The sequence below is a fragment of the Colletotrichum truncatum genome, assembly GCF_014235925.2.
Source record: "Colletotrichum truncatum strain CMES1059 chromosome Unknown Contig_0001, whole genome shotgun sequence".
Lineage (NCBI taxonomy): Eukaryota > Fungi > Ascomycota > Sordariomycetes > Glomerellales > Glomerellaceae > Colletotrichum > Colletotrichum truncatum.
The window spans coordinates 4,945,879-4,973,511 of NW_027222398.1; the positions used below are offsets into that span (position 1 = coordinate 4,945,879).

The 27,633-nt window shown below is 45.8% G+C and overlaps 7 protein-coding genes across 7 annotated transcripts; 3 read left to right on the plus strand and 4 right to left on the minus strand.

The window, feature by feature from the left end:
• Positions 1 to 1,299: 1,299 nt before the first annotated feature.
• CTRU02_201389 (uncharacterized protein) lies at positions 1,300 to 2,460 on the minus strand (the record flags this gene model as incomplete). Its single annotated transcript, XM_036726420.1, has 1 exon — positions 1,300 to 2,460. The coding sequence occupies one exon, from the start codon at positions 2,458 to 2,460 to the stop codon at positions 1,300 to 1,302; it is 1,161 nt and encodes a 386-aa protein (XP_036582102.1).
• Positions 2,461 to 3,850: 1,390 nt separating this feature from the next.
• CTRU02_201390 (carbonic anhydrase) lies at positions 3,851 to 4,739 on the minus strand (the record flags this gene model as incomplete). The annotated part of the gene is made up of 2 exons (XM_036726421.1): positions 3,851 to 4,497; positions 4,565 to 4,739. 2 exons carry the CDS (start codon positions 4,737 to 4,739, stop codon positions 3,851 to 3,853), a joined length of 822 nt encoding a protein of 273 aa, XP_036582103.1.
• Positions 4,740 to 8,522: 3,783 nt separating this feature from the next.
• Positions 8,523 to 11,256, plus strand: CTRU02_201391 (beta-glucosidase; the record flags this gene model as incomplete). The annotated part of the gene is made up of 4 exons (XM_070203837.1): positions 8,523 to 8,576; positions 8,631 to 8,702; positions 8,776 to 9,667; positions 9,893 to 11,256. 4 exons carry the CDS (start codon positions 8,523 to 8,525, stop codon positions 11,254 to 11,256), a joined length of 2,382 nt encoding a protein of 793 aa, XP_070062419.1.
• An 835-nt stretch (positions 11,257 to 12,091) lies between these two features.
• On the plus strand, positions 12,092 to 13,593 carry CTRU02_201392 (Sterol regulatory element-binding protein ECM22-like protein 1; the record flags this gene model as incomplete). The annotated part of the gene is made up of 2 exons (XM_036726423.2): positions 12,092 to 12,325; positions 12,382 to 13,593. 2 exons carry the CDS (start codon positions 12,092 to 12,094, stop codon positions 13,591 to 13,593), a joined length of 1,446 nt encoding a protein of 481 aa, XP_036582105.2.
• A 1,140-nt stretch (positions 13,594 to 14,733) lies between these two features.
• On the minus strand, positions 14,734 to 16,476 carry CTRU02_201393 (maltase; the record flags this gene model as incomplete). Its single annotated transcript, XM_036726424.1, has 1 exon — positions 14,734 to 16,476. One exon carries the CDS (start codon positions 16,474 to 16,476, stop codon positions 14,734 to 14,736), a length of 1,743 nt encoding a protein of 580 aa, XP_036582106.1.
• A 1,663-nt stretch (positions 16,477 to 18,139) lies between these two features.
• Positions 18,140 to 19,823, plus strand: CTRU02_201394 (maltose permease; the record flags this gene model as incomplete). Its single annotated transcript, XM_036726425.1, has 2 exons — positions 18,140 to 19,142; positions 19,204 to 19,823. 2 exons carry the CDS (start codon positions 18,140 to 18,142, stop codon positions 19,821 to 19,823), a joined length of 1,623 nt encoding a protein of 540 aa, XP_036582107.1.
• Positions 19,824 to 26,118: 6,295 nt separating this feature from the next.
• On the minus strand, positions 26,119 to 27,618 carry CTRU02_201395 (transposase; the record flags this gene model as incomplete). Its single annotated transcript, XM_070203838.1, has 4 exons — positions 26,119 to 27,176; positions 27,237 to 27,368; positions 27,408 to 27,426; positions 27,472 to 27,618. 4 exons carry the CDS (start codon positions 27,616 to 27,618, stop codon positions 26,119 to 26,121), a joined length of 1,356 nt encoding a protein of 451 aa, XP_070062420.1.
• Positions 27,619 to 27,633: the final 15 nt, after the last annotated feature.

The window sequence follows — 27,633 nt, forward strand, 5'->3', positions numbered from 1 at the left end:
TACCCGCAAAGCTAGCAGCTCCTTGGCAAGATAACTGCCACCCGATCTGGGTGGCGCGCGTCTTCCCGATTCCAGGCTCACGGTCACAACGCCGCCGATCATTTGGGGTACGGCGGCGGAAGCAACATTTACCGGCAGAAGTGGGAGCTTTCAAGTCTTTGAGTTCATTAGGGAGCGCCAGTAGATGAACAAGCTCCTTGGCAAAGGCTTGGCTTTCCTCCCAACATTGCTGTCCGATGTGCCAACTCCTCATACCAAGAGTCAGTGACGTGCGCGATTCTAGTTTGATAGCATGTTGAAATCAGAATTTCCCTGGAATGCCGATCGTGTGTATTTCCGATGGCGCCATGCTGCGGATTTTGAAATCTGTATTTCTTTAGGCTCCTGGGCAACCGCCGGAAGACACCTCATCCGAGGGGCTATTTCCCTGGGCTAAGAAGAAATTCTTCTCTATTCTTGTCTCCTTACCATAACAACTCAGACAATGTGTTGGTCGGCATTCGCCAGTGAAATGACTGCGCCCTCATTGGATGATGCGTGGCCTTGGCAATGAGACAAGCCCATAGAGTGAGACTTGTCCAGCATTGCCAAGGGAACAATATTGACGAGGAATGAATCCAAATATCCAATTTGGACACACAAAGGCTGCAACCTACAAAATGGCCCAATGAACAGCTGTAGCGCTGATAACTCCGCGAAGTAGACGTGCAGATGTTCTTCATGTGCACTGGAAGTTTAAATAGTAAAGCTGTGGCCCTTTCATTGTCACCGTAGAGCAGGAACCACGTCAATCAATCCCTTCCAGATTGAAGTTTTTGTTTGAGAGATCTCCGCTTGAATCCTTGAACCATTTGGCAAGAATGAAGATCATTGTATGTCATAGTCGACATGGTTGGAAGTATGAAAAGAGGTGAGAAAACATATCATGTGGTTCAACCACTGGTTCACATTCGAGTACACACAAATTATGGAGAGCACCTCCTCCGGTTTCATGTCCTAAGCAGGAAGAATACCCATCATACAGCTTAGCAACACTTTTGGCCTTCCAAAAATGCTAATGTCAACCGACGCATGACAGGACATGATGCCTCATGAGCACGTGAGATTTACTGCAACAAGTTCGCAGCTTGTCTTAACCTGGTCAATATCAAGCAACTATTAACCTCACAAAAAAAAGAGCTTCCGAGGACACAGTAGTACTGAGAATCTTGTTCATATTTGGAAAGGAAACCGCCACATTTCTGTTCGTCTGTCCTTTAAATCGCTACGTGTTTTTCATTATGTTACTTCGAATCATTCTCAATCCCTTTGCAACCATCCTCGGCCCCACCCCTGTTGCACTATGCCATTCTGATTCTCGCCTGTCGAAGGTCCCGTAATGGAATTAGTGTTAGGACCTTGTGATGGGTCTTCACCCATAGAGATACCTAAGCCCTGCACAGTGTTTGAGTTGGGCGAAAGCGGTGATACCGCCGTGTCTAGTGTATTGCCATTACTTGTGCCCGTCATGGGCGAGACATATGCCGGGGGAGGCGAGTTGTTTTCTGTCGGGTCATAATTATCGGCGGGCAGCTCACTTAACTGGGTCGGGGGCTCGGGGTCAAGTTCGGCGATGTGAGGAGGCGGCCGGACAGGCCCCGGGGCTGCAACGGCAGCTGCTGGATCTAGCTCCGAGATTGGCCTGGAGTCGCCGCTGAGTTCCGACTTATAAGCATAGACCGATGAATCAGGATGGAGATGCTTTGCTGCTGCTGCACCCGCAAGCCCTGCTCCTGCACCGGCTGCACCTATTGCTGCCGCAGATTGCATCTGCGGCTCGACATCTCCATGTTTAAGCTGGCTCGCACCCTCTGCCAGCTTGTTGGCTCTGTATTTCTGGAAGAATTTCCAGCATATAAAAAGGATTAGGATCACGGCGAGGATAATGCCGATCGCCAGTCCTGCCTTAGCACCGTCATCCATGCCCCCATCTGGATCGGGGGTTGCGGTAGCACTAGATGTCGACGTGCTTGTGGCACCTGTAGATGTTCTACTGGCTGTCGACGAACCAGTTGTAGTTGCTGCTGCGGTTGATGATGTTGATGCCGTTGTTGTTGGGTAAGGACCGGTTACGTAGCAGTAACGAATTTGTTCAAAGACTGATGCATATTGGGTACAGCTGTTCGCAACTTTTGTGATGTCGTCCAAATCATCATTGTACCATGAAGACATCCGACTTCTGTAGGCCGCATAGCTGGATGTGAGTTCGGCGCCGGATAGCGTCGATGTGAAGGCACAGGCCGTGGCAGGCCATTGTGACGCAGTGGGTGCATTATCCAAGATATCTTCCAAGTCCTCCGCGCATTCCCGGGCGTTCTGGCGCCGGATCTGTTGCGACCAGGCGTGAATATCAGGCCGGGCCGCCGCGGTAGCAAGGGAGCCCGCAAGGAGCCCAAGGGCGGAGGCAAGTTCGGAACGCATCGAGGTGGGTGATGGACGTCGGAACTGGGGTTTGATGCTGGGACCAAATTCTGGCGCACCGGAGCGGGTTGGGGGAGGAGCGGGAATGCTTACATTTGTGTGTCTAGGAACAATGATGGGTAGGCGACATCATGACGGGAAAACAAGGTCACATCGTGGAGCAGACCACGCGGCCCTGCCCGACTATCTAACAATCACCTTTACTTACGTCAAATACGACTATCATGTTTTATGGATATCGTTCTCCTCTCCGCCAAAAAGTCTGCACAATCATGACTCCACATTATGATAGGAACTCCGTCGTCTAACGGGTCCATTTCTGCTGGGCTGGGCTAAATATACAGAGGTGCATCCGCCAAGTTGGAGCGGACCAGGGAACAGGCCAACGGCAATGGTTCGTCCCTATTGCCAAGAAACGTTGACCTGGTGGCTCAGCCACGGTGATTGCGCTGAACAGGGCTGTGAGAAGACGATCATCACTCAGCGTGTGGAGAGAGAACGTTTCGCCCCGTTCATCCAATTGGCGCGTTGCCTGTTCATTCTGAAACCAAAACATCAATCCGTGATCGGCCTGACAATTGTTGGGCCAGCCCTTTGGAGAGAATGCGGGGATGGGACAGAATGAAATTGAGCTACCATCTATGGTGAGTCTTTTGAGGTTTATCGGGCTCCGGTACTTCCGGTTCGATAGTTCTCAGAAACCCTACGAACCGGGTATACTGGTACTACGAAGCTTTGCCGGGAGAGAAAAGTCCTCGACGAATCAAACGAGAACCAAAAAAGGTTTTTTGCGTGAAGGTTGCGCGGAGATACCCCAATATGACGCCGTGACTTTGTGGAGTCGCGTGACTGGAGCAGGGCAAAAAAACATAGAGAGAAAATTCGACTCGTGTCTTGGCACGATGATTGACAGGACTTTAAGATGAATATTGGGGTCGCCACGACTCATGACCGGCAGGTAATCGGGCGGCATCAGCCTCAGTTCTGGATCGCAAAGCGGAGGTGTCCCATTGCCCATCCAGGAACCGGACAAATCCGCCCGTTTCCGCTACATTGTGGGGGCAGCTTAGCACCAGGAGAAAGATTTAAGCTCAAATCGACCTCATGATAGGGTAGTGTGGAGATTGAAACATCTCTTGGGTTAACCTGAGATATACTACAACATCTAGAAGGTATCATATGCTGACGCACATGCTAAGTATGACAAAGAAGAAACAACAACAATAACAACAAAAACATGGTTAACTCGTTTTCATGGAAAGCGTAAATTTCATCAAAATTCCATGAGGAGACTGTACCGTACTCCGAGGATCCAGACCAAATTAACAACGTCGCCTGCCTCAGAGCCGTAGCTAGCTTACTCGTTTTCAGGCACCAAACATTATTGTCGTTACTCATTGATCCGATGCTGCCAAACTTCCTGTTCGGCCCTTGCACTGTAAGTGCTTGCGCCGAGGATAGCTCTCATTTGCTCAACGCCAGTGAACATGACCTGACGGGCCACAAACCAGCGGATACCCTCGTGACAGGGCGGGCTTGTCAGACTGCCCTGGTAGGTCCAAAACTCATTGAACTGCAGCACACTGTTGAGTGCCGGCATGTGATCTACCTCGATTTCCTGTTGAGTGCCCGACTCGTTGAAGCCAATCATCCGAGGAAGCTGATTGAAGAAGGTGCTGTTCGCATTGCCGGGGTCAAGCCGAATAGCCAAGACGGCCTTTTCATGACCCTCTTTGTCGACGTGTACAAGATGCAACTCAGCTTTGGACCGCTGTCCGTTTACGGTGTGATCAGCTGGCGAGTGGATGTGCCAGCCTTTCAGGTAGACTGTCATATCGTCATAGGTGAAAGATGGGTTATCGGTATACACATTCTCGGCATGCGTAACGGTAAAGGCAGGGCCATAATTCCAATTGTAAAAGTTGCCGGCAGTCTTGTTTGGGTAATTGAACTTGATAATATGGCTTAAAGCCAGACCGTTGTTGAGGCTCAGTGCAATGGGGGACTGCTGCGTGCCTGTCTGGCAAAGACTGTAGTCTGTGTATGTGATCTTAGAAAACCTGATCGTGCGTGCTCAAACTCAAAAAGACGTATTGCGACTCACTTGGATTAATACGGCCCCAATTGAATGACGCTTCATACGCCCAGTCGGCTGCTTGAGGAGGGGGTGGCGGATTGGCCTGACGCTTAGTACCCATAGCATGGTAATTCCCATGGCCTGCGCATGCCATGCCATCGGACACCAGAAGTGCGCTGACGAGCAACACCACAGCCAGCATTTTGGCAATTTTTGTAAAGTAAACACGTTACCGTGTATGAACCTTTGAAGAGTTATGTCGCGAAGAGATGAAGCTCAACATCACTGTGTTCATACACGTGAGGAACAGAGCAAGATTTATAGACTTCTACAGAGCGCTTCAGATGACCTAGAACGGTAAAGACCCAATGAGAAAGAAAGTTTTTTTCTTTGCGGTTAATCACAGCCTCGAAAATTTCGGCTAGATCACGACACATGGTCTCGAAAACTCAGAATCTGCAGGCCAAGTCCGACTAGCGGAGTAAAAGGGCGGTAGGCATAGTTATGGTCAGATTCTGAACCCTTGATGTCGCGCGTACGACGGTTCTTGGCGCGGGAAATAGAACGCCGACAAGGACAGCTCAGGTGACATCTATTCTCCAGGGTCATACAGGTAAACCTTGGGTGCCGTTGGATTTACGAGTGGCGTTGCTGCAACCTTAACGTCGAGTGGCTCTCGATACCTGTGTCGTAACAAGCCTAGCGGTAGAGAATAGAATTTGCATGTCTCTCGCGCTCCTCTGCGCCTAAAAACTACAAAATAGCGCAAATGGCCAATGGGCAAGATGAAAGAGCATCATGTTCGAAGCATTAGTCTATAAGTATAAGGGCTTCATCTGCCGACCGTTAGGGGTGCCCAATTCCTGCAGTCTGCCTTGGCCGTCGGTCCGGACGGTAGCTTCGTGTGGCTTGGCTGACGCCTCGTCGACCGATGTTGGGTTTCCATCTAGGCTTTTGGCGCGGGGAAGTTTGTCTCATTGGCCGTATCTCAAGGGCAGACCTTGAATGACTGCTGTAGTTGAGCTTGGACGAAGCGCTGGTCCGTGTGGTTGAACTGCATAGCAACCGCGGATGTTGAGAGGTATGCAGGAACCACTTCCGGGCTTGAGCGGGTGGCTGAGATCCAAGCGTCTCATCCTGAGAGAGCCGACTGCTCGTTGATCTAGACTCTTCTGAGCCGCAGACCGCCTCATCGCTAGTAGACATACGGGCTACCGGCAACGGCTTGGTTAATATCTATTGCTGTGCTTATTCGTATTCGTGGGTTATTCCGATACCAAGGAGCTACTGTGGCAGGGCCAAAAACTGCAAGAATGAACCGAGACTGAGACATGTAGGGTAGGGTAGGGCAAGCCCGGTCTGAAGGAGACAGGGTTGATGTAAGCAATCGTATTCGAGTTCAACTACCGAGGATAATGGCTTAACATATTCTTCTTGGGGTTTTAACCCATGTGAATGTTTTTATTGTGTCTTGAAATGAAAGGCGAGTTACCTTGATCTTGTCATCAGGTTTTGTCTACGCGAGTGTGCAGTAAAAGCCATCGACCTACAACACCAATTTCTGGCTGACGAATTGCTACTCTGGACCGCATAAAATCAATCACCGGCTCAACTGCGGCTCAGTCAAGCTTAGGACCAACCAGCTACAGCTCGGATCCAAGTTCCTCTACCTAGGCCCACTCTGAGCTTATCTCGAGTAACCAAAGCATGTGGGTAAATTTGGTATTCATAAGATTTCTTAAATCCTTTATGTATATGGCCTACAAATGCGACGATAGTGAGACGAGAAGCTCAAACAAACTAGGAGACACGGATTGAATTATTAGCCAAGTAATTCTAGAGTGGTCGTGCAAGCTACTCAGACGACAAGCAGCAGACGAAAGGACGCCAGCGATGCCCCCCAGGAGAAAAGGATACCATTTAATTTCAATCTGTGTTAACGTTTCCCTAACAGGAAACAATATGAGCTTCAGATTAGTACCGAATCTGTCGATATAGAAGCTACCTAGCCAGCTAAGTAGAACAATTCCAGCAAATCCCGGCCAGTCGGTGAAGAACTTTGTGTTTCTCGTTTCGCCACACTTTGTGTGCGTGACAATAAGCTTGTGTGAATCCAGGATTGTCAATTTAGGACTAGATGCTTTGACATGATGATAGTATTACTAGCATTTGATGTCATTTCAATGCAAGAAGAACTGGTCTATATAGGCTGGGCTCCTTGACAAGACTTCGCAATTGAATACCTCTTAAGAACTTAACAAAAGTCCTCGTGGTTTAGCTAGTGTACCCTTATATTCGTCAACTCAATGCCAAAGGCGATAAAAAGCGATGGTATAGGGACTGTGAGTGTCTCACCTTTCTGTGAGAGGTTCTGAAAAACTCATACATCTCGCGGAAGACCAGCCCACAGCGTATTTGAGATAAGTCAAAAGCCTGGCGTTGCTAGTAGCACTCACCACGCCTTATTAATGAGAGACGAGTGTAGCTGACTGTTTCTCTGCGACTAGGCTGCGTATATCATTGACGCGCCAAAGGAAAAGCTTGCAGAAAATTGACTTCCTCAACAGTGGTTGACTAGGTTGCTCAGACCAAGTAAGCTTCTGCTCTTTATTTTCAAAAAAATGACATGCTCATTGTAAAGTAGCTGGATAATATAGTTTAACAATGCACATTGAAACAACGCAAACCAACCAACTCATAGATGGAGCACAGAGAGGACAAATTGTCAATTCCCAGACACAGGCCCAGAAACACAGTACAGAGTCTCTTTGGAAAGCTGATGGTATTCGCAGGCCTTTAGAGAGGAAGAGGGCGAGAAAGCCCTGGAGTTGACTGCTCAATTCATCTAGAAATAAACACGTATGAACGATGCTATCTACGATGACACAATGCCATCGCAGCCATTTCCGCTACAGTCTCTTGCGCACCGCTTCGTGCCTCGCCATTAGTGGGCTTTTCACGCCTTCAAACCCTTCTGCGACCGTTTCTCCTATGCCCCATCTCAATATGTCTCTTGCTTGTCAATAATACTATCTTTTTCGGTGATGAAGCAATTTATCATTCGCTATGACCGAGGCATCAGATCGTCGAAATTGTATGCACTTCTGGGATTACCTAGTTACCATGGCACCCAGTAAGCTGCGCCTCCAACTTACAGCGTAAAATCTCGTCAAGCATTGGTCTGACCAATCGAAGACTTTGCGCATTCTAAGTGCGAGTATCCTAGCGTGCCTCTACTTAGTGTAGTTCCCCATATTTGTACAGGACCGAGGGATTGAACCAATCATTTAATTTTCGTTTCCCTATCCACTCCCTGAGCTGCATTCAAAGTAACGGGGAATTAAATCCATTACCGTGCTCCATACCGGCACCAGGAGCTGGCCGGATCGGAGGCCCATGTCCACTCGACAACTTGGCCCTTACGTGCGATCAAAGTAAGTGACGCTGCTATTTGTCGATTCGGGGATGGTCTTGTAGTACCTACATCGCCCTAAGCTACAGATTCAATATGGAGTTGGACCAGGCTCTCTCAAGTGATATTCAATGCTAGAAGTCAAGGCTAGACAACGTCCGCTCAATTAGCTTTTCTGTCTGCCGTTCCATCATGCATCGATATGTGCTACGTGAAACCAATGCACGTCCACAAGACTGCTTCATGTGGGCCGTTCTCTTCATCCTAACAACGACCCTCCACTACTGCTGCAAGTGCCCAGCCTAGTTAGTCGGTAGATTGTATTCCGAAAGAGACCGGCCCAAGTGTCCACACAGGGATCTCTTCAAGACTTCCTACTTTACCACCACTATATCGACAGCCCACCTTTCGTTCCGTGGCAGAGTGCTTTTGTGATAAAGTCTAGCGTTCTTTCCAGGCTCGAGGTGGAAAGCAGATCTCTTCATCAGAGTCATTGTGCCAACGTCAACCCCCTTGGTCTCCCTCATCTTCCTCCAGCCTCTAATCTACCGGCCAGCTACGACGTCATTCGAAATGACATCCAATCGTGTCGACGACATCCTTGCATGCCTTACTGTAGAAGAGAAGGTTTGATTGCTCGCTCACTTGATAGAGTGACTATGCTGATAACACACCCATAAGGTCTCACTTTTAGCCGGTGGAACAGCGTGGACCACCAAACGGATTCCTGAGAAGGGAGTTCCGAGCGTCAAGGTAGTCATCATCAACATGCACACTCCATCTCTCACAACGATTAGTCGCCAAACTAACATGATCGCTGACCCAGCTTTCGGATGGGCCAAATGGAGCTCGCGGGGTGAACATTGAGGATGGAGCCACGTCGGCGTGCTTCCCTGCTGCCTGCAGTGTTGCTTCAACGTTTGACGTCGAAATATCACGAAGAATTGGGTCAGCCCTAGGCGAGGAATCGCTGACGAAGGGCGCCCGGTGCTTACTAGGCCCGACTGTGTGTATTCATCGGCATCCACTCGGAGGGCGCAATTTTGAGAGCTTCTCGGAGGACCCGTTCTTGACCGGCAAGATGGCGTCGGCATACATATCTGGCCTGCAGTCAGAGGGCGTCTCCGCCACAATTAAGCACTTTGCTGTGAACGAGCAAGAGACAAGGCGCCTGACGGTTGATGCAAAAGTCAGCGGACGGGCCCTGCGCGAAATCTACCTCAAGCCCTTTGAAATTGCCATCAAAGAGGCCAATCCATGGGCTCTCATGACAGCTTATAACAAGATCAACGGGGATCATGCGGACTCAAACGAGTTCCTATTGCAGACCGTCTTACGGCGTGAATGGGGATGGAACGGTCTAGTGATGAGCGACTGGGGAGGTACAAACTCCACGGCCGAATCACTCAACGCAGGTGTGGATTTGGAGATGCCCGGTCCCAGTCGATGGCGCAAGTTGGAGGACGTCATGGCTGCCCTGGAAGCCGGAAAACTCAAAAAGGATACCATCAACGATAGGTCTCGCCAGGTGTTGCGTTTTGTTGAGCAGCTACAAGGCTTCGAAAACCCGACTTGGGAAGAGCCAGAGGAACACTCTATCGACAAGCCGGAGCATCGAAGTTTGATCCGAGAGGCAGGAAGCAAGGGAATCGTGCTGCTGAAGAACCAAGACAACATCCTTCCACTGACGAAAGAAAAGGTTCACGGGAAGAAAATTGGCATGTTTGGATAGTTACGCCAAGGATTGTCTCGCGCACGGGGGTGGTAGCGCATCCGTGAACCCCCATTACCGAGTCACACCCTGGGATGCTCTTAAAGAGGCTTTTAAGGACGACGGTGTCGCGTTCGCATTTTCAAAAGGTAGTTGTTACCCTTCAACCCCCAAACCTGCCCAATCACCTGATTTCATAGCGCTGTGTGTTTTTGGTATTAACACCGAACAGGTGCTCATACGGCGCGTCAATTTCCACTCATCTCAGAACGTGTCAAAGATCTCCAGGGGAATCCAGGATTCACCTTCAGCGTCTTTGAAAAAGGTCGCTCGATACCGGAGAAAGTCACTCACGGCCATACGGATTCGGAAGTTTCTCTCTTAAGAGGCCAAAACATTGAGCACAGAGACATAACTCTTGAGGGAACTTACCATCCCGAGGTGACATCAAGATACTACTTCAAATTATCCGGACTCGGGCCCTCACAGCTCCTCGTGAACGATGTAACAATTTTCGAACAGAAGGAAAACTGCTCAGATGCCATGGGCTTCCTATTTGGCGGCGTTCCGATTCCGACTATTGAGTTGGAAATGGAAAAGGACAGAGAGTATCAGATTAAAATCATCAGCAAGTCTCCTGCTGTAGCCGAGGACCAAAACCTGGGCTTCCTTGCCGCTCATGTTGGTGTCCGCTTGGGACACATATCTGCACTAGAGCATGACCGCGATATCTTGACAGAGGCGGTTGAGTTGGCCAAGACAGTCGACTACGCCATTGTTTTTACCGGCCACGATCCTACCTGGGAAACCGAGGGCCAGGACCAAGCCGGATTCAATCTTCCTAGAGATGGTAGCCAAGACAAGTTGGTCAGCGCGGTTGCCGCAGTCAATCCGAACACGATCGTCGTCAACAGTACAGGTGTCGCTGTAGCACTTCCCTGGCTTGATCAGGTGCAAGGGCTGCTACAGGCGTGGTTCCCTGGCCAGGAAGCTGGCCATTCGATCGCCGACGTTCTCACGGGCGCACTCAGTCCCGAAGGCCATCTGACCTGCTCGTTTCCTAAGAGACTCCAAGACTGCCCAGCCTATGGTAACTTCCCAGGTGGTTTCAACAACTATGGCGCTCCTCAGGTGGAATACAGGGAAGGCGTCTTCGTTGGCTATAGACATTTCGACCGAGTGCCAGCGGACCAACTCAACTTTCCCTTTGGCTTCGGACTTTCTTACACAACATTCGGTATAGAAAATCTCTCAGTCCACGAAACCTCTGGCGGTACATATCAAGTCAAGGCAACGGTCTGTAATTCTGGGGACCGCAAGGGAGCCATAGCGGTGCAAGTGTACGTGGGTAGAAAGGTGGCTTCTTCTGAACACCCAGTCAAGATCTTGGCAGCTTTCGAGAAAGTCGCTTTAGAGCCTGGGGCATCCCGGGACGTGAAACTGGTGGTCAGGAAGCGGGATTTTGCTTTCTGGGATGAGCGTGCAAACAACTGGGCTGTTGAGACAGGGACGTATATATTCAGCGTGGGCAAGTCCGCAGGAGAGCTAGTTGCAACTCAAGAGGTTCAAGTTGAGTCGGAATCATATACGGCCTAGGCTAAGGCTCTGGTTCATTCACCTGTGGACAGAAGTGCCTTTAGTTTTCGTCGTAAAGGTACTGGGGTCTGGGCTACAATATCTTTCTTTGATCTTTGAAATCAATCGTACTCTACTTTGCCCACTCAGCAGTTGCTTTGATGAAGACGCTTGGGTGGGAACAAGTGATGAAAACGACGCTTCTTGTTACTTGCGCCAACGAAGATTAGAACAACGCAGTCCACATCCGACTTTAAACTCGCGGTGAGGTCTTGATGCACTTAACCAGTGTATACTAACAGTGTGTGTTTATGGGTTTATCTTGATCGCGTGTGGAGATGTCACTTGAGAAACACGAACAACCCATACCACATTGTATAGTTGATCATCTGTGTATCCATGTAAAATGTGAATCATAGCCCTACTGCCATTGACCTTCGCCAGTCGTGATGGTTGTATCGATATCGGATGCAGTTGATGTCTGCCACGTCTGCCCTGCTAATCGTTGATGGCGCTCCAATTACCCTCGGTTCCGAAGCCTCGGGTTGCGTGACATGTCCACCCGATCCCCACATCAGCCCCCTTCTACAATGGAGCTAACGGGCTGGTTGGGGTTCCCCACGGCATGAAATAGTGTCACCCCCCAGTCTGACCCCGAATGGTGGTGGTTCCATCCCCGCCTTTTGAACCTATGTTTTCTCGACTGTTTCTTTGCCAAATCCCTCCTAATGCATGGTATTTCAAGAATTGTTGTCAGCAACTGAAACTCTTTTCAAATTGTGCATCCCCTCTTATCATTTAATGAACATTGTTCTCAGATCTGTCCCTATTCACCCGAGTTCTGTGAACGGCAACCATGGTCATTGAGACAGGTTCAAAACTCACTCGATCTATGCCCACAATTCTTCCTGCGGTGACTGAAGCTGGGATCGACCAGCAACATGTCAACCACGATAATCGTCTCAGCATCAATCTGTCTTCGGGCAGTGAGGCAATTATTAAGACGAACGGTCTACGGAGAAAAGGCAAGAAAAAGACCCACACCAAATCCCGACTAGGTTGCATCAACTGCAAGCAGCGAAGGGTCAAGGTAGGTTCTGCATTTACGACAGCTGCATGGCTCACCAGTTGATCACATTATCATAGTGTGATGAAGTCAGCCCTACGTGCGGGAATTGCGCAAAATTCCTGATACGGTGCAGCTTCTGTCCTCACTGGGTTGCTGCCGTACCAAATCAGAGGGATGAGCAGCCGTCGCGCCAGAACGGCAAAAAAAGAGGTCGGCCCCGAAAGAATTGGAACAATCTTACTTTGTCGGCCGAAGCGCTTCCAAGGCAAGTCGTTCTCTCAGCCACGGGCTTAGGACTGGGCGGGGTCGACAAGGCACCAAATGGCCAAAACAACACGGATGACTTTGAAGTACTACATCACTACATGATCAACACTTCCAAAACCCTAGGCGACGTTGTATGGGAGCAAAAAGTGCCCATTCTAGCGTTCCGCTACACCGCCGTACGCCATTTATTGCTCGCGCTTTCTGCCTTACACCTAGCGAGGCTTCGGGCACATGAGCGAGATCGGTTCCAAGACCTGGCAGCGCATCATCTAGACACCGGGCTACAACAAGTATTATCGCTCATGGCCGAGTTGAACCAGTCGAATTGCGATGCCTTATTCATTTCCTCCATACTGCTCTGTTTCATATGCGTCGCCAAGGAGCCAGGCCCAGGTCACCTGCTTCTCGTGCCGGATAAGGACGGGCTGTCTTGGTGGTGCTTGATCCAAGGTGTACGTATCGTCACCAATACAATGGGACTAGCCAACATCTTCGCCGGCGTTCTGGGCCCCCGGATATCCCAGAAGCCTCCACACATCCACCCCATGATAGAGAGGAGACAGGACCTACCACACTGGGAGCGAGCACTGGGAAACATATCAGATCTCATTTCTCTCACCGCGAATCCGCAGATGGACATGTACCTGGATGTTGTTGAGGCACTATCGATATGCTTCATGAACATCTACGGGCGAACAGACATGCCAAAGGATGATGAGATCAGCGACGAGCCCTTGATCCACGAGTGGATGGACAACCTCACTGAGGATTTCATTGGCTGCCTGAAGGACGGGTGCCCCCTTGCTCTCCTCATCCTGGCACACTATGCTGTGCTGGTGAAAAAGCTCGAATTCCTATGGTATATGAGCGGCTGGGCTGGACGTATTCTATGCGGCATCAGGGGGTTGTTAGAGAAGCGATACCACGACTGGCTTCAGTGGCCTCAAGAGGAGATTGCGAGATTGGGAGAGATGAGAAGGTCGGCTGGTTGCGACTTGAAAGGAGTCTCGCTGCAAAGATAGACGACCTATATAACCCTTTCTGGAGGCATTTTTCCATGTACTGACACAGGTCAGAAACATGAAAAAGCAAAATATGGGCACCATCCTGGTATGACCGGTCAAGAGAAGAGAATTTGGGATCTGAAATAGTCATTTGTATTTAAGAAAAAAAGAAAAAAAAAAACTATTCAAGATACTTTGAGGGTTTTCCATCCCAGGAATGAAGTGCTCGAATGGGTTCGTAGACCGCACAAAATTTCCGTCTCAATCCTTCTCACCCTCCACTTCCCCATTTTCGTCTATTTCTCGTTTAAGGACGAGAAAGACACCCCGCCTGCAAGGGTTGGCCGAGAAGTCGGGCGTTGGCGGATGTCGGGAATCCTAGCAGGCAACCTCGCGACACCAGCGAAGCTTCGGCCAAAGGTTTTCCGGGAACCTCTGAAAGTGTCAACCTACCTTTTCAGTATCATTTTTGATGCATGGAAATAACCATAAGGGGGCTGTAGGCGGCGGAAAGCTGTTGGTGGTGGCGCTAGTATGCCAACCAATTACAAGATTTACGTTTTTCCCCCACCCGGATTGCAATGTACCCCGTTACGGACCCTTGTCATACTTGGGTATGCGAACTTATGGTGTACAGTGCACCTCGGCCTTCCCATTCGCTATTCGGACAAATGTTCTGTTGAGTCTAATGCACCAGTGCTCTTACTACTTACAAATAGTCGGCTGGAAATAAGGTGGGCGGTCATGCATGTTTCTGGTAACGAGATGCTCCATACGCTATGTTCGGCTTGCTAAGCGTATTGAAACTCTAATTAATTAGCTTAAGAATGATTGATGAATAATGATGATAGTTTGGCCTTGTTATGTTAGCCGTAGTGCGTGTGCAATTACAAGTTTACGGGCTACTTCGGAATCGCCTTGGTCTCTACCAATCCGAGCAACCTGTTTATTACAGGTTATACTTAAGTAGAAGAAAGCGACTCAGCGATAAAGGATACCGAACTTTATAAGGCTGGAATTCTTCCCTTTATAATGCCCTCTGACATTAACGCCATACCTACAAAGCATATTCAGCTATTGTAATGCATGAGTGAAGGGAGCATTCCTGCTTTTTACAGGTAACCACGGTTTCATGTGTTGCGAAAACACAACAGATTTCTACCAACTAGAATACACAGCACCTTCGTAAGGTGCAAGACGAACCCCGCCAGCACCGATGCTTTCAATGCCACCGCCCAGCAACCTCTTCCACCCGGCATATCCTTCCAGCCCCAAATGTTGTTCCTTATCTGAGAAGTTTAGCAGAACAAGAGCCGTCTTCCCGTCATGACTTGTCATAGTATATACAAATACTTCCTCGCTATCATCATAGTTCTCCACCGAAGAGAAGTTACCGTACACAAATACACCTTTCTCTCGCCTCCGCAGATTCAACATCTGCCTCCAGAACGCCAGTACGCTGTCGCTGTCTTTCTCTTGCTGATCAACATTCCAATCCCCAAAGTCATCGTTCATGCGCATCCACGGCTTCGATCCTGTGGTGAAACCGCCGTGCTTCTCTGCATTCCATTGCATCGGTAACCTCCCGTTGTCCCTTGCCTTCTTCCTCATTTCTACCATCACGTCGCTCATATCAGCATCGGGGCCCCTTCTCGCACGCACGCTGTTATAGTAATTCCTCCCCTCAACATCAATGTAATCGTCAATTGTCCACGATTCAGGGGCATTGGCCATGCCAATCTCCTGTCCCTGTAAAAGATACAATGTGCCACTGAGCGTGCCGAGGTATATCGCCAGCATCTTGGCCGCGCTCTTCCTGTATTGCGGCAAATCCGACGCGTAGCGCGAGAGGGAGCGGCCCGAGTCGTGATTATCCATGTACACGGCGTTCCAGCCGTCGCACTTCAGCATCGCCTTTTGCCACAGACTGGTTATGGTCTTGAGCTTCGACAGACGGAAACCATCGCGCTCATACTTGCCATGGGCGCCAAAGTCCATATCCACGATGTCGCCCGTGAAGACCATGTTTAGCTCGTGCCTGTCTTTGGCGACGTAGCTCGCGACGCTGGCCTCATCTTTCGTGAACCCCAGCTCGCCAACCGTCATGCAGTTGTACTTGTCAAACACCTTCTCCCGCATCTCCCGGATGTACTCGTGCATCCGCGGGCCACTGGCAAAGTACATCGCGCCAGGCTGAAATTCCTGGTCTGGCAGCGTGACGGGGGCGTCCGGCAGGTCAGGGTGCTTGGACATGAGGTTCATGGAGTCGATGCGGAACCCGTCGGCGCCCCTATCTAGCCAGAACTCCATGTCGGCGTACGTCGCGCGGCGCATTTCGTCGTTGGACCAGTTCAGATCCGGCTGCGACGGGAGGAAAAGCGAGAGGTAGTACTGTCCTGTCTGCTCATCCCACGTCCAGGCGCTGCCTCCAAACAGGGAAGACCAGTTATTGGGTGGCCTGCGCACGCCGTCGGCGCCGATTTTCGGGTCTCGCCAGAAGTACCAGTCGCGTTTGGGAGAGGTCCGCGACGACCGGGACTCCCGGAACCATTCGTGCTCGTCGCTGGTGTGGTTTACTACCAGGTCGAGGAGCACCTTGATGCCCCTATCATGGCAGCCCTGGATCAGGGCCTCGGCGTCGGCGATGTTGCCGTACGGCCGGTGGATGTCCCTGTAGTCGGAGATGTCGTAACCCATGTCATTCTGAGGGCTCTTGAAGATGGGTGAGAGCCAGATCGTGTCGGCTCCGACTGATTTAATGTAGTCCAGTTTTGAGATTATGCCGGGGAGGTCGCCTAGCCCGTCGCCGTCCGAGTCGAGGAAGCTGGCGGGATAGATTTGGTAAACCACGGCTTCCTTCCACCATTGTCTATCAGGAGGGTTGCTGAGCGTTGATGCCATGGCTATCGGGGTCACAACAGAAGAGGGTTTTAGAGTTTGGGGTCGTTGGACGTGACTTTTGGATGTTGGTGTAAGTCATCGTGCCCTCTTATGTTCGAATGCTGGTCGACGAATGTGGTGTGACGTGGTGGCTCATGGTTTACGACACCAAATCCGCCGTTGGCCGAGAGGGGCGGCCGTCTAGGGACAAGAAGCTGGGGTGAACTTGGATGGGTGAATTATGATTTGCCCTTATGCGCCATGGGGCTTGGTGGCGCTCTAAAAAGTTGTCTTGGAATGGGGCCAACGATGCTGCAGATCACGGGGTCGTTCTTCACCACTCTCACAGGAGTTTGCGATCTTTGAAACAGTGCTGTGGAGTTGATGGTCCATCTGCCATTTTCTCCAGCGTATGCCCTCATATTCTTGGCTTTCATGGCCTTTCTTTTACTTGTTGTTCGCTGGATATACTATGCCCATTTGCCGGTTGTTTTTCGCTTGTATTGTTTTCATGAGTTTGTTTAATGGCTACTAGCAGGCTCTAAACAAATGAACCATTGTGTTCCAATTCTTTGTGGGCCAGCTTTACATAGGTCAATGACAATGTTGACGATACGTCAGCAAAAGTAAACCACGAACCATCAATTCAGCACATCGCATGTCGTCCATGTGAAAATGTTCTGGTAACTAGACGTTAGAACTTCCGCGATAATTCTTAGCCACTAAACCACTTCCGGGCGTAAGCCGGCATGTCGCTGAAATATTCGGGCTGGGAATGCAGGTCAACGCGGATGCCCGCCACCCAGAGTGGGTGCATGTCACTAGCTAGCTCCGGGTCTCGGTGGCGGGGCTTTGAAGGATTACTTGTCTGGGGAATCTACTGGTTGTTCGGAGCAGTGCGGAAGTTTTTTCGGTCCATCTAGCTTGCATATCTCTCTGGTCAGTTAGAGAATTGTAGACTGAAGACATAGCTTTATCACGAATGTATTATTTGAGACTATCCATTGACAGTGACATTAAGAACGGGAGTTGTTTATTGGATTTTCCCTTACACGAAATATGAACAAGCAACTCATTGTTAAGCAACTAGCAATTATGTTATACTCGCGCAATCTTTTCTCCAATAGCTCACTCACTTGAAAAATAACAATATTTTGTGTAGAAAGCATCTCTAAGCTGTCTACGGTTAGACTCTTGTTAGTTCGCGAGACATCCGTGGATGCTACCCGATGGTGAACAAACAAGACCGACAACAGCCAATCATAATTCACCCATCGAAATCCATCCTGAGACGCCCCAGCCAATCGAAATTCAGCCAGTTCACCCGAAATCATCGTAATGGAAATCAAACCTGCCAACTCCTAGTACCGTTCCATTCCGGTAAACAGGTCAAATCGCTCGAAAATTTTACCGACTGGTTGGTGAAGCTAAAATGTCTCCCCACGAATTCTCCCTCCTGGCCATGTTCCCCGTGGGGACTGGCGCCATATGGTGTGCACAGGTCGCCGCAAACCTCAGACATATGCTGGCGACGAGTTAGTCGTGTAGCAGTGCCTCAGCATTGCCGTCGTATAAATCCTTGGGTATCCTCCCTCACAGTATCCAAACGAAAGTCATACTTGATTCCAAAGCATCTTGAATAGAGCAACTCAACTGTCCTTTGTTTCTAAATACCTTGCGAATCATGGACCCCAAACCAAACGAGCTGGCCATCGCCAAATCCCCATCGGCAAACCACATTGAGCAATCCGCCGACGTAGACGAAGCCATCAAAGTCTCGGTCGACTACCAAGATCTCACGCCTAAGCAACAATATCAGCGCCTTTGGGCAAACCTCAAGAAAGACAAGCGATATGTTTTCTGGGCTCTTTACGTCATGTCCCTTGTCTTCGGATGGGGGTATGATTCCGGCCTCTCGGGTGTAGCCATTGCATTTCCCGAGTTTCGGAAAGTCTATGGCGAGTACTACAAAGCGGGAGACCAGTTCGTCATCCCTGCCCTTTGGCAATCTTTGTGGAACGCTGCCAGCACCATTGGACAGGTTTTGGGAGCCTTCCTCACAGGCCAATTCGCGGATTACGTCGGCCGAAAATACGTGCTGTGGACCGCCGTCGTTCTGTCATGGGCGGCATCGTTCGCTCTTGTATTTGCCCCAAGCCTGCCCGTTCTTTTCGTCTCTAAGCTTCTCCTGGGACTTTCAGTCGGTCTGTCGACAGCCACTCCTCCACTCTACGTCACCGAGAACGCGCCCGCCGCCCTCAGAAGCTCCCTCAGCTCCTTGACAAACGTCGTTATCGTTCTCGGATTCTTCCTCTCCTCAATCACCGGATGGGGCTCATCCAAGATTGCTGGGCCGTGGAGTTACCGGTTGGCGTTTGTAATGACATTTCTTGTGCCGACCCTTTTCTCAATTGGTCTTCCATTCCTGCCTGAATCCCCTGTGTGGTATGTCAAGAAGGGCAGAGATGACGATGCTCGCAAAGCCATTTTCAAGTTGTACGGCAAACACGTCGACGTCGAAGAGAGGTTGAACTTCATCAAGTCAGAACTTGAGACGGAAGCAGGAGAAGCAAGCATGGCTAAGCAGACAAGCTGGGCAGCTATTTTCACAAAGGAGAACCGCTACAGAACCCTCGTTGCTGTTCTAGGCCTTCAGTCGCAGAACTTTTCTGGTGGCTACTTTGCAAGTGAGTATTCCGTCGAGGCTCTTCCTCCTGAAAAATGCAATTCCTAACACTGTTTTTCAAGACACGTACCAGACATACTACTTTGAACTAATTGGCCAGTCCGATCCGTTCGGACTCACCGCCATCTCTTCCACCCTGCAATTCCTCTCCAACTGCGTCGCCGTTACCGTCTCGGACGTCTTGCCTCGTCGGAAGTCTCTTGTCGGCGGCGGCACACTGCTCTGCTGTTGGTCCCTCATCATTGGCGGAACTTCCCTCGCCGGAACCAGCAATCAAGCGGCGAACATGGCCCTCCTTGCCTTCATGATCACCTGGTCGATGCTCTACACTGCGACGGTCGGATGTTTTGGCTGGGCTGTTGCTCAAGAGACCGCCTCTCAAGCGACGAGACCCAAGACAATTGCCTTTACTTTGGTGTGCCAACAGCTCACGGCTCTCATGTTGTCTTCAGTCTTTCCGTTCTTCATCAACCCGGATCAGCTGAACTGGGGCGGCAAGGTTATGTTCTTGTTCGTTGGCGCGGAGGTCTTTATTCTTGGCCTGCTGTTCTGGTTCCAACCGGAGACCAAGAACCGAACATATCAGGACATTGATTTCCTTTACTCACAGGGAGTTCCACCCAGAAAGTTTAGCAGTTATGTCGTGGATAACGGGGTTCTTGTAGAGAAGAAGCACCTGTAAGAAGAGAAGTAGCCCAAGGAGATATATAGAGGACTTGGCTTTTATGTTTCTTATTTTCTTGCTGTTTCTTAGTTCAACTGTCCGCAGATCATCTCCCGCCATAAAGCCACGCAACCTGTGTGAACCAGAGTGAGAACCATCCTTGGTGCGGAGGATGAGCCTGAAAGTTTACAGAGACCTGTAAGCTGAGGTATGCAGGATTATGTCAGCGACGCGGTCGCTATAGGGAGGAAGTCTAGACACCATCTATCATGAAGCCACGTGGAGTTGCCTGGATCACTTGACCGAGAGTGACGTGCACGTTACGAAGAAGATAATAGTGGTTGGCAAGTAGGGTCATTACTGGACACTGAGTAATTGCTCTAAAGATATCCGCAATGGTGTTAGTAAGAGAACCGAGACTATTTTTGAATAGTTGAGGTTCTGGTTTGCCACGGGTTTAGGGGTATACTGGCGAGGACTTCCACGCAACAGGAGTATAACTCTTTTTTTTTTTTCTTTTTCTTTTTAAAAGCTTGATCAGATTTTCCTTCTATGGTGTAAATGATGAAATCGCCTAGAAGAAAAGACGCTTCGTTTAAATAATGTTTACATTCTATTTCGAACATGTATATCCGCACTCTTTGCCAGCTACTATAATCGAAGATGAGTTTGGGACCCATTCGGGTACGCCTCTGCACTGTAGAACACCCCCAAATATTCCATTATAATAGCCAGATAGGCTCGCACACACTGGGATGGCGTCTTTAACGAACTGGTCGAATGGTACCTGGCCGAAACAGTCCCTGGAGTCGACTTCGCAATTTTTTGCCAGAGCGGCAGAAGCAGTGGCTGCTAGGATGAAAATCGATAGTCTCACTGGTTAACTAGGGTTAGCTATTGCAAACTATATGTCAAAAGAAAAGAGAAAGAAGAAAAAGAAATACTTTTCCTATTTTTGGTTTGTTTGCAAATAATAGACAGATCTTGAACGAGGGAGGTATCGCAGTAGGTAGTTGTGTCACGAGAAATAATACACAAAATGAAACGACCCTTTCACCACCGGAACACGGCTTTTATAAAGGTTTCTGATATCGTTCATTGTTGACATTATTATTATTATTATTCAAAACCATTTTTCCGCTGGTTCCGTACTATATTCGGGAGCGCGGCAGGCAGGCTTTACTAAGACCGATTCAGGGTGAGCAAGGTTTTACTACATACGTGATCTCAAGCCCCTGACTCTTTGTCGTCTTCATATTATGGATACGGAGAAAGTGTAAGAATGGTCATATCATTACAGTTGGGCTCTCTCCTTCTGTAAAGACTTCCAGATCGGTTAAACTTAATGAAGGGTATGAGTTTCTAAAATAACACATTTCTGGAAAATAAGCCCGTTCCTTAGCAGAAAATAATCAAGTAAGGTAATACTAACCATATCCTTAAGCTAGCACTAACCCTAATAAAGTCGTTAAACTTTATGAAAGGTATGAGTTTCTATAATAACACATTTCTGGAAAATAAGCCCGGTCTTTAGCAGAGAATGTTTATGTAAGCTTATACTAACCCTTTTCTTAAGCTAATTAGCACTAACCCTAATAAAGTAGCCTGGTTCTATAAAGTTAAATATTTTACCTCGCTTTGATTAAATCCCCGCTATTTCCAGAGAAATTAAGTCGTAAAACCTAATCTAGATTAGCAACTGTTAGACTTACTAAGAATTAACCTTATAATAGACAATAGTAGAATTAGGCTGTATTTATTTTGCGTTTTCTCCTTCCCTGCATGGCCTTGTATGCCGACGTTATGGGCCTCCTTTCTTGGGTACAGCATATTGAGAGTATTTTCGTAAGCCTCACCAAGTAGGTGTTACGACCCGTTAAGTATGCCTAACAGAGAAACTAGCCCTACTCGAGGACAGCGGCTAGAGACAAGATATATACAGGCGACGGAAGGGACAAGGGTCGCCCTGCCGGAAAAGGAAGAACTATATTTAAGTCACGTAATAATAAGAAAGGAATAAGAGATACGACTCTTAGCATATCGGCTACCGATAATTAAGATATTAGCAAGCGACGATAGAGACGTTAGCCTTAGGAAACAAGACTTATATATAGACTAGGACTTAAGCACCTGCTTAAGCTTTCTAGATAGTTCTTTAGTAATTAACTTATAATTTATCCTTGAATAACTTTTAGCTTACTTCTTAGTATTATAAATACTAAGAACCTTATTACTATAGTATAAGACTAATTACCTTACCTTAACCTTACGATCTATTAAAACGACCTTTACAAACTAGTATTAGTCTCTTACTATACTTTCTATTAGTAAAACCTTATTATTAGATAGCTAGCCGTAATACTTTAATTACTTTTATTTAGTAAGTTACTTTTTAAGACTAATAAATAGTATAAGATAAGATATCTTCGTACGGAACTATCGAAAACCTTACTTCTAGAACCTTGTCTATGTTTAAGAGATATATTCCTTAGAATCTAGCCTAAGAGATTTAAGACTAAGAAATAAAGGAGGAATCCGATAGTAATAACGATAATAAAGAACTTAAGTAGTAACTTAAGTAGAATAATAACAAGCTTAAGGAAATAAAAAACCTATTTAACTAGAACGTTAAAGCCTTTAAAAAGCTATAAGAATAAGCCTACTATACTAAAAAACTAGAGAAAGAAGTTATAACCTTTTAAGCTACTGCGAACGTTATATTAGCTCTTATCGAAGGAAGAGAACGCCTTAAGCTTAATACCCTTACTACCTTTAATAAAACCCCTAGATAGCTTAAAAGATACTTAGTATAGATATAGACCTACTAAGCCTTCTATATTAATACGTTTTAAAACGATACCGAACGTATCGTCTATACTACTACCTTCTTAAGAAGGAAGGCTTTTGCTTAGTTTAAACCTTTCTAATAAGAATAGCTAGATACCTTTATTAAGAGATATAGTTAAGAAGTAAAAGATATCTTTTTTAGCTTTAGTAAATATATTAAAACCTTTTAATCTCTCTTCTTAGACCTTAATAAGAAAAGATAAGTAGAAAAAAAACTAGTAAGCTTATAATAAAACAAATTAGCTATAATATATACTATAGAATTTCGACGACTTATAGCTAGACTCGACATAACTAACGAAAGCAAAGTCTTTGCTTTCTACTAAAGTCTTAAAGACGACGTTAAAAACGAAATAGCTAAAGTAGATACGCTACCTAGCTTCCTTAATTATATCGAATACGTTATTAAGATTGATAACCGACTATTTAAACGACGTAAGGAAAAAAGAGAAAAACGTTAAATAGCTAACTTAGGAAAGAAATACTAATAATAACCTTAATATAAGTTTAATAATAAAAACTAGAATAATAAGAATAATAATTAGCAAAGTATTATATATAGATAACATAGTAGACTTATAAACCTAAGCGTCGCGTAAAAAGATAAACCTAGACGTAAAGAATTTAAATGCTATAACTACGATAAGCTAGGATATATAGCTAGATACTATATATAGCTTAAGAAACTTACGGTACCCCTTAAGCAAGCTAACGCTATAACTAAAATCCTTAGGTATAAAGAAAAAGGATAGATAGCTTACTATAATAATAATTATACTATATATAAGTATATAAAAGAGAATAGTAGATAGTACTTTTAAAACCTTATAAGATAATTAGGATACGATATTATTAATATACCTAAGGCTATTATTATAATAAACCGATATACTAATAGACTAGATTATACTAAGTAGTAATAAAAGCTATTCGACGACCGGGAATAAGTAAAAAAGGCTACAAAACTTAATAACGCCTTCTAAGATAGTAGTATTATATACTAACTAAGACTTTTATAAGATATCCTACGCCTTACTAACTATTAATAGACGAATAAAGTAAATACCTTAGAAAAGTTCTTAGAAGAAGAAGCTAGGAAACTCGAAGAAAAAAACGAGATAGCTATCAAACAGATATAAGACGCTATTAACTATATAATATAAATTCGAAATAATAACAAAGTTAGAAATACTTTTTAATATATATAGAAAACCCGAGACTACTATATCATACTATGCGGAAATACCCGAGGATAGTATTAACTTAAGTATAAAGCAACTTAATTTATCTACCGACCTTAAAACGATAGAAAGACGGAATAAACCCTCGCGGTAGCTAGTAAATATGCTTATAAAGCTATTAAGTAATTAGATAAAATACTAAGATAATAATAATTTAGGGATACTAATACCTAGACCTAAGTATACTAAGTAAAGGATAACCTAAGCAAACGATAAAGCTTACTATATATTATAGTAGCTAGCGACTTGACTTTTAAATTGCTATAAAGAACCCGCGCTACTCCTTAACCTATCTCGGAATAGGCTAAAGATATTATAGACAGACTACCCTTAGCGGAAGTATATCTATAAGGAACGTTAATAGACGATACCGACTTAGAAGACGTAGAAGAAAAATACTATCTCGATAAAATAGAAAAAATTAAGGAAGTATTAGAATATAAATATATCGACTTTTAAGACGACTATTAATAGATCGCCTTCTATATAAAAGAATATTATAATAAAATCCTTATAATAATTATATAAACCCGGGATAAAGAAATATTTTTAAAAGACGATCCTAGGATTACGATATAGCATAGAGAATATAAGGAGATAGTATAAATCTACTATATCTTCGATTATTATGCCTACTATCTCTTAAAGAAAGTAGAAAACGGATTATACTTTAAAAGAAAAGAAAAACTACGAATCTGCAAAGCTTATAAGGAATAAGAACTTTTATATTAGGAAGTATAGGGAAAACCTAGAGAATAGAAAACTAATAACGATAGAATAGCATTCTTATAACCTAGCGTTAAATACTTTTAGAAGTATATAAACTACTTTATAAAAGTCTAGTAGAATTATAAGGAAGACTTATATAAACTTTACTATATTCTAAAAAGCGAAAGTTAGAGATTTTGATAATAAAAACTAGATAAGTAAGGATAGGACGGCGAGACGCCTAGCCTACCTTGTTTAGGAATTAGAGAAAGTAACCTTAGTAGAGACTAAAAGAAAGGTAAGAAGGCTTTCTACTTAAAAAACTAGGAAAGCTACCTTATCCGGGATATATAGTAAGCTCCCCTAGCAAGTCCCTATATACTATATTCGACGATAACATATAAATAAAGATTATAGTAAACCTAGGCGGATATATTATATAGGTCTTAATAGACTTAGGAGCTTAAGGAAACTTTATTATACCTCGAATAGTATAATAGTAAGAAATACTATAGAATTAGAAGCAAAACCCTTACTAACTAAGGAATATAGAAAGGAAAGAAGTCGAGTATAGTAGAGGCAGTATTAATTAAGAGATAGTATAACTCCTTTTACTTTACTATAGCTATTAAAAGCTTATTAGCCTTAATATTACGGAGATAGGAAACTACGACGTTATCTTTAGAATTCTATAGCTATAAAGATATAACTTATAAATCGATTAAGTTACTAGCCGAATAAAATTTAATCTAGCTTTTAAGAAGTACTTAACGAAAGCCTTACGTAGATTACTAATAATAACTAAAGTAAGACTATACTTAATATTAAAGATAAAAGATATTAGTATTAAGATGCTAATAGCTATAACGATTAATAAAGTTATGGAAGATCTAATATTAAAGATACTTATTAAATATAAGGTTTATAGTAAACTCTTTATACTAAAACTCGAGACTAGATTACTAGAATATAATAAGTAGGATTATAAGATCGAAATTAAGGAAAGATATAAACCTACTTTTAATAAAATATACCTACTTAACTAAGAAGAAATAAAAGCCTTAAACGAATAGCTTAACGAAAATCTTATAAAAGGATTTATTAGACCTTCGAAATTACTTATAAGATACCTTATACTATTCGTATTAAAGAAAAACGGGAAGAAACGACTTTATATCGATTATCGACGACTTAACGATATTACGATTAAAGACTATTACTTACTACCCTTTATATCGGAACTAAGAGACTTACTTTATAAGGCTTAATAGTTTATAACCTTAGACTTTAAAAGAGCTTATAACCTTATCCGAATTATAGAAGGAGATAAGTAGAAATAGCCTTCTGAATAAGAAGAAGATAGTTTAAAATATTAGTTATACTATTTAGACTTACTAACATACTAGCTATAACGTACATGATAAGCGAGTGAGACAGACAAGCGAGTGAGACAGTAAACCAGACCTTCGCGATAATAATATCGAAATCTATAATAAGAAATCTTAGATTGATTAATACTACTCGGATTCCTGTTCTTCGGATATTTCCTCAATAAATTGACATGTTCTCGCGTTGTGGCCTGTATTCCCGCATACGCCACACCGACGATGAGTCGTCTCAGACCTCACTTTGCGACCACTACTCCGTCGCGTTTCCTCTTGTAGTTGCGTGTCTGCCTCTCTTTGCGACTGTATATCCTCTCCAGTAGATATAGTAAGACTTCCTCCTTTCTGTAGACGTGTTTTCTTAGCCCTTCGACGCCGACTTAATATTGCATTCTCCTCTCGAAGGATTTGAACCTCTGACTCTAGTAATGCTACCCGATGCCCTAGTCCTTCTGTCCCTCTGGCTAGCTTACTCACAGCACTATAAATTGATGCTGGAGAGCTGCTTCGGTGGCGTGAGATTCGACTCTTAATAAAAGTAGACTGTGATCTTGCTTCGCTTGGGTTGCTCGGCGTCCTAGAGATCCAAGGGTCTGGTGTCTGAGGGACCCCCTCCTCAGGCGTTGGCGTTCGGAACTTTACATCCAGCTTTGAGAGAACACTTTCTGCATTCAAAGGGACAAGTCTAGCTCCTCGGAAACCTCCCTGGATATTTTTCCTCGTAAAAGACTGCTTAAAAGCTTCGTGAAATGCTGCAAAGAAATCTTCCTTCGAGATATGGGTTGTGCCTCGCCGCATCTTATTCTCAATTTGCCGACCGTAGGCATTCTTTAACGGCTGAAAACAACCAACATCTAAGGGTTGAAGTAGATGAGACGAGTGAGCCGGCATGCACAGTGTAATAATGTTGTTTTCTTGACAAAAGAGCTCGAAGGCTGCGGAGTGGTGACTTTCATGACTATCAACAACGAGGAGGCGATATTTCCCAGACGTACGTGGTTTTGTATAAATGTCGAAGTGTCTGATCCAGTCAATACCTCTCTCGTTTGTTGTCCATCCATTTTCAGACGTTGCAATAGCCCAATCGCCCGGAAGAGAGGTTTCTGTATACCAGCTTGAGAGGTGATACTGGCCTGCAACGATGATGTATGGCGGGATGCTCTCCCCTTGGGAATTAATAGCCTGGATAACTGTAACCTATTCCCTATTGCCAGGCTATGTCATCTTCGTATTTGAACGCCTTTCAGCACTTGTAACAACCATTCCAGAAGCAATAACGCCCATCATAAAGCCGGTCTCATCAAAGTTATAGATATCAGCATCAGCAATACCATACTTCGCAATTATATTCTTCACAAGCGAAAACCAGCCACGAATCACCTCTGGATCTTCGCATTAAGCTCTCTTATAGTCATACTTACGAAAGAAACGCGTCCTAAGCTATGGTTGTCGCTTGACGAAATTAGAAGCCCAGCGCTTCCCAACTGGAGGCGCGTCGCGCTCTGCGAGAAGTCGATTGGCCATTTCTTCCACACCACTCAGCCGGGGAGGAAATGATCGCGCATCTAGGTCGAGAATATACTTAACTATTGTCTTCTCTTCTAAATCTGATAAATTCCGTGAATTAGGCATGCTGTCGCGTCGTGA